Source organism: Xenopus laevis, chromosome 3L (genome assembly GCF_017654675.1).
Source record: "Xenopus laevis strain J_2021 chromosome 3L, Xenopus_laevis_v10.1, whole genome shotgun sequence".
Classification (NCBI taxonomy): Eukaryota; Metazoa; Chordata; class Amphibia; order Anura; family Pipidae; genus Xenopus; species Xenopus laevis.
Window position 1 is genome coordinate 144,880,144 of NC_054375.1, and position 6,554 is coordinate 144,886,697.

General features: G+C 37.8%; 1 protein-coding gene across 3 annotated transcripts; it reads left to right on the forward strand.

Moving 5' to 3' along the window:
• Positions 1-779: 779 nt before the first annotated feature.
• Positions 780-6,468, forward strand: nxnl1.L (nucleoredoxin like 1 L homeolog). 3 transcript variants are annotated; one of them, XM_041585158.1, is made up of 4 exons: positions 780-915; positions 2,154-2,216; positions 3,991-4,356; positions 5,976-6,468. In XM_041585158.1, the coding sequence occupies exons 3-4, from the start codon at positions 4,028-4,030 to the stop codon at positions 6,292-6,294; spliced, it is 648 nt and encodes a 215-aa protein (XP_041441092.1). In that variant the 5' UTR covers positions 780-915; positions 2,154-2,216; positions 3,991-4,027; the 3' UTR covers positions 6,295-6,468. The 3 variants fall into 3 exon arrangements, with proteins under 3 accessions (XP_041441092.1, XP_041441093.1, NP_001087547.1); XM_041585159.1 differs by having other exon boundaries at positions 4,014-4,356; NM_001094078.1 differs by having other exon boundaries at positions 815-915; positions 3,985-4,356.
• The last annotated feature ends 86 nt before the right edge of the window (positions 6,469-6,554 follow it).

Sequence of the window (6,554 nt, forward strand, 5' to 3'; positions counted from 1 at the left end):
TGCAGCAGGCCTAGGGGTGCCGCTATGTAAATCCGGCCCTGGGTGCAAACCAAACCATACCTCCCAACATTTTGGAAACAAAAAGAGGGACAAAAAAGTTACCGCGCTATGCATCAATTTTTTTTACCACGCCCATTTTTGTGGCCATACCCATAATTACCATGTTCATTTTACAAAATTGGGCAGGTTATGAAAGTTTGAACACATTTCTGTGATTTTCTTTCAGTTATTACAGTTTTGCTAATGAAGGTGAATTGCCCTTTAAGCTGTGAGTCTAACTTTTCCCAAGGGACCTGTTATCTAATATTGTTACAATTACTTATTTGCTTATCTGAAATTGTTACAAAGTTTCCAAGTGCACCTAGTGGCTGTTCTGGGCTCTCTGCCAAAATCCAATTAAGTTTTCTGGCTGTTCGGTGCAGAGAAAAACAGGACTTTCCTGTACAAATGAGGGACTGCGGGTTGAGCTGTCAAAAGAGGGACTATCCCTCTAAAAACGGGACAGTTGGGAGGTATGCCAAACCTATTGGTCACTTTGATCATCCCATAATTAAATCACTTTTTACTTTTCCCAGCAAGGTCCTTCTTCATAAATAAAAACATCATCTGGACGTACTAAAAGTTTTTCTGGATTGCTCCTTGGTAAATACACAGCAGCAGTGCTTTTTTTGCCACTGACAAGATCAGGTTATCTTGTTGTACTAGATGTAACTGGTAACATAAGCTTATTATCCTCCCAGAATCCTTCTCATCTTGAGCCTCTTTATTTATAGTGTACCTTGTCTTAAATCCTGCTCACTTGTGCAAGAGCTAAGAAGTAGGAGGACAGATGATTCCCCCAATGAAACCAACGTCTGTGCATTGTGGGCCTGGCTAGATTGGTGCACGATAAAATTGGCATCCTTTTAAGGAATGGTAAGGTTTTTGCTTTTAGTCCAACTATGAACCATAGTATAGAAGGTGCACTCTAATGCCTGGGTTCCAGTGGCGTTTCAGGTATTAATGCCTCCTGAGATGACGCCCCCCTGCCCCTCTCGCTTACCTAAACATCGCCAGTGGGGCACATCCAATAGGCTGATTTTGCTTTCAATGAGGATTAAATATATCTTAATGCCGTTACATATGTGCTGTTGCTGAACTACTACCTGAAACCCAGCAGGGGCCTTTCTGCCATGAGGCAAGGTGAGCACCTTGTCTTAGGCAGCAGTTCCCCAGAATTTACCAGAGACGGCAAAAAAACGCTCCTGGTAACGGGAAGAGCCGAATTTCCAGTTATTAATCCTCAAATTTGGCTTTTCTAGCGCAGAGAGAGTGCAATTTCATTTTCTGCGCTAGAAAAGCCGAATTTGAGGTTTAATAACTGGAAATAACTGTGTACAGTATATGATAAATGAATTTATCATATACATATAAAATGATAAATTAATTTATAATATATACATTGTAAAATTGTTAATACATGTTCTGGGCTGTATTAAGAGTTTTGCAACTGCTCCGTGTTGTATTATAGTGTAACCAGGCTTGCTTTAAATGAATATTCTTGTTACTTGCATTAGATATTTGTTCCTTTAAAATATTACTGCAGCATTTATGCCCTTTAGATATGGGATAATTAATGAGGACTTTAAATGCAGGATATAGGACCTGTTATTCAAAATGCTTGGGAACTGGGGTTTTCTGGATCAGGGAATCATTGTGTAATTTAGATGACCATGCCTTACATCTGCTAAACATGAAATAAACCCAGCAGGATTGTACTGCCACCAATATAGATTCATTCTGCTTAGTCACCATCGAGTACAAAGTGTTGTTTTATCATTTAAATTATATTTATTTGCTTTAAATGCTATAGGAGATGGCCTTCCTGTAATTCAAAACTTTTCTGGATAATGTTTTTCGTGATAACTGTATATTATATAATGTTTTGGGATTTCTTTGATTTAGAAATGGAAAAAGAACCATGAAGAAATGTCATTATTTTACCATTTCATTTCTCCTATGGAAAAGCTATTCATTTCTGAAACCGCATTGCAATATTATAATATGCACATTCAATTCCGTGCATGTTAATTGTGCAACAGCTAGTACTAAACAGTTTAAATCTTGACTTTCTCTCCTGGAAACTAATAAATACAATTTTTTTTTTGTTTCAGCGGGTACATCTTTCACAATGAAGAAATATTCTTTACTTTAATAGAAAACAACACTGGGACAAGGTAATTTGATGTGCTATTATTACTTGAAAATAACAATACTGTTATCCAGAATTTCTGGATAACAAATCTTTCCTTAATTTGGATATTCATACCTATACTTAGGATTTTTGGATAACAAATCTTTCCTTAATTTGGATCTTCATACCTTAAGTCTACTATAAAATCATTTAAAAATACAAGGGGTTATTTACTAAAATCCAAGTTTTTCTCATAATATTAATAAAAAAAAGCTCCACCAAACTCCCATGCTCGATTTTAGCTAATTTTTTAATAAAAAAAAACTTTATTTAATCGGATTGTGAAAAAACTCGATACAGTCAAATTAAAAACCTGAATTGTACATTTTTTTGGCTTTTTTCGATTGATTTTTTCCATTTTTTATTTTTTTTATAAAAAGTTGGATTTTTGAGCTAAACCCAGTGCAAACCACAAAAACTTAAAATTGACATAGGTGCCTCTCCCATTGACTTATACAGGACCTCGACAGGTCTGAGCTGGTGGATTTTTGGATTCAGGCTTTTTGCAGCATCTGGATATATAAATCTCGAAAAATTCGAGATTTATTTTTTCACAAAAAAATTTGGGTTTTTGGCAAAAAAAAGCTTGATCAGAAAAATTTGAGGTTTAGTAAATAACCCCCTAAATAAACCCAATAGGCTGGTTTTGCTTCCAATAAGGATTAATTATATCTTAGTTGGGATCAAGTACAAGCTACTGTTTTATTATTACACAGAAAAATTAAATCATAAAAAGTCTATGGGAGACGGCCTTTTTATAATTTGGAGCTTTTTGGATAACGGGTTTCCGTATAATTGATCCCATACCTGTGCAGATATGGGACCGAGACACCCATTATCTAGAAAGCTCCATATTATGGGAAGGCCATCTCCCATAGGGGTAAATTTATCAAAGAGTGAAGTTCCGCCACTAGAGTGAAATTCCGCAGCTCTCAATTCATTTCTATGGGATTTTGAAAGGCGTATTTATCAATGGGTGAAAGTGAAAGTTCACCCTTTGATAAATACGCCTATAAAAATCCCATAGAAATGAATGGAGAGTGGCGGAATTTCACTCTAGTGGCGGAACTTCACTATTAACTTCACTCTTTGATAAATATACCCCATAGACTCCATTCTTAGAAGATAATTCAAATTTTTTATTTACTTTTTCTTTGTAATATAAACAGTAATAAAACAGATCCTTGTTCTTTAGGATAACTAGGCCGCCTAAAAGCATCTAGGCGTACATTTTTATTTGAATGGGCTTAAAGTATTGAGTTCCATATTACGTAATACAGAAAACCTCAGGTCCCACAGGTGTTTTGGATTACAAATCTCAAAGCACATTCAGTTGGCTTATGTAGAAAAGATACATAAACACAATCGGAACTTCCAAAATACATTTACTTACACAGACAAACCTGATTCTTTAGACTGAAAACAAGAGATCCATGATAGTCCTTTAGGCTCACAGAGTCATTCAGACCCTCCCTTACCTTGCTCTATTGTGAAGTGATGGATTCTGGGACCTCTGCTTTCCATAGTGGATGGTGCACAGATTCTCTAGAAAGCAAGAGGATTTTGAGTCCCAGAATTCATCACTTCCTGATGGGAAAAGGTGAAGAAAGGGTTAAATAATTTTACATGGGTAAACTGTTGATATTTGTAATGACTGTCACTGTTTCCTATACTGAAATGAAGCTTGTTGTTCTTTGGAATGTGTAGTTGTACTATATTATCATTACCTTCCATTGTATCTAATGCAATAGGACCAGTTGCCGTCCATCAATAATTCTAGGGTGGCCTGTAAACATGGCTGATTTATTTCTGGACAAAATTTTGGTGAAAAATAACCGTGACCAAGATGAGCTGGACACAGAGCGAGAGATTTGGGAGCGCCTGGAAAACCGCGTGATCCTTTTATTCTTTGCAAAGTCAAGAAGTTCACAATGCCAAGAATTTGCACCCCTCCTCAAAGATTTCTTTGTGCGGCTGACCGACGAGTTCTATGTGGACCGATCATCCCAACTCGCCTTAGTCTATGTGTCGCTAGACCAAAGCGAAGAGGAGCAGGAGAGATTTCTCAAGGACATGCCAAAACGTTGGCTGTTTGTTCCCTTTAAAGACGAAGAATTCAGGAGGTGAGATAGGAAATCTTCCATTTTTTTTTTAAATGCTGTTTGATCACAAACAGGGCCTCTCCTGTCATGAGGCTTAGACAGCAAAAAAAGTCACCTTTGTTACTTAAAAATAGAAATTTGGCTCTTGTAAGATAATAAGCCTCTTCTTGTTACCCAACACACACAAGTGTTCTTCTTCCTCTTTCCATTAGCGTGTTGCACTTTTTAAGAAGCACTAACAGATACCCTTTTTTTTTGATTATAGGGGACATATAGTGTTTTTGAAAATCACCTTCATCATGAAGGCTATGATGAATAATATATATAATACTTTATATCTCTGCCCACCCTACTCATCTCTAGATACCCACATAACCACTTACTACGCTCCTCTACTGACCTGCTCCTCAACTCTTCTCTAGTTAGCTCCTCATACGCTTGCATTCAAGACTTTGCAAGGGCTGCACCCCTCCTCTGAAATTCTCTTCCTCTGTCTGTCCGACTTTCTCCCAACCTTTCTGCTTTCAAAAGATCTCTTTAACCACACTTATTTAGCGAAGCCTACCCTCATTCTGTTTAGCTACCAAATACAATATCTTATGCTACATATCTCACCTTGAGTATTTCTGGTCTTGCCCACTCCCATACCTTGTGTCTCAAACCCTTCCCCTTTTAGATTGTAAGCTCTTTTTCACAGGGACTTCCACACCTTTGCTTCAGAAACACTACTATTGTTTATATAAATAAGCTGCTGTGTAGCAATGGGGGCAGCCATTCAAAGGAGAAAAGGCTCAGGTTACACAGCAGATAAGCTCTGTAGAACATAATGGTGTTATCTGTTATCTATTATTTAACCTGTGTCATGCATTTTTCAATTGCTGCCATTGCTACACAGCAGCTTGTTTATATGAACTATAGTAGTGTTTCTGAAGCAAACAGACCCTCGTTTTACCAGTGCAGGGCAACACTACATGATATTTTCATTACACTTTCATTTTTTGGTGTTACTATTCCTTTAAAGCATGGGACATTATGTAAGAACCACAAAGCTGCACCACCCATTTTTCATGCACAAGCCTTCTGCTGTTCTGGGTGAGGAGCGGACATGGTATATAGTAAAAACCACCAGATTTATGTGTCATTATTTTAGTAAAGAGAGAGAGGATTTTGTTGTATGGTAAAGAGTGCCATGGTCCAGTAACATGTATTGACCCATGAATTCTCTTGTACTAGAGTAGTAAAGGCTATCTACTGGCTGGTTGCTGTGGGTTACTAGACCAGGGGTTTAACTGGTGCTAATGTAACTTGATCAAAGCTAAATAAACTGTAATCCCTGCACTGAGTGTTGCCTGCTGATGAAGAGGACCCATGAAGATAATTTAGGTGACTTCCTTTCTACCCATCATGGCCCAAATGGGGAATTCTTCCCACAAAGTTCACCATAACATTACAATTCTCTGTTTTTGTGTGTGTTGGCGGGGGTTGTCCAATGCTCACTCTTAAAAAATCAATGAATTGCCCACAACCAGTACCCTGAAATATACAGACGTTCATTCCAAGGCCCTAAAGTGCTCAAATCCCCAAGAGCCTTAGCCAATTTGCAATACAACAGATTCGAAAACACTTTATTTCTCTTGCAGGAATCTTGAAGCTCAGTTTTCAGTGTCTCGCGTCCCTGTCCTTGTTGTCCTTAAGCCTTCTGGTCACGTCATCTCATTCAATGCAGTGGACGAAGTGGTGCGTCTTGGACCCCCATGTTTCAAAAACTGGCAGGAAGTCTCTGAGATTATCGACAGGAGCTTCCTGCTCCCAGAATTCACTGATGACCGAGCAGGTCGGAGCATGACTGACCCCATCCGTAGGATTAAGTACAAAGACGAAACCACCAATGAAAAGAAAAAGAGGAAGCACTGTGATGATGAAGACGAAGGAGGGGGTGGGGGAACTGAATTCTTCTGATTCATTTTTAGTTTGAAACTGACAGTTTGATCAATATGAACACAATGTTTATCAAACTAAAAAGTATTAAAATATGTACAGATCCCAAAAATCACTTTAATGTTACTATTTAGGGGTTTGATGGACCATAGCTGAGCTGAATACAAATCTTTTGCTAATAAAATATTTACAAAAGTCTCTGATCATTCTATCCATATCACATTTCTATCCACTTAGCATTAGTGAAACAAAAATTTACTGGGCCCCACAGCAAGATATTC

Excerpts from the sequence above, each read along its gene's own strand:
- nxnl1.L (XM_041585158.1), top strand. The coding sequence starts at position 4,028 with ATGGCTGATTTATTTCTGGACAAAATTTTGGTGAAAAATAACCGTGAC. Across the intron at positions 4,357-5,975 it reads AAAGACGAAGAATTCAGGAG|GAATCTTGAAGCTCAGTTTT; the intron begins GTGAGATAGGAA and ends TTTCTCTTGCAG.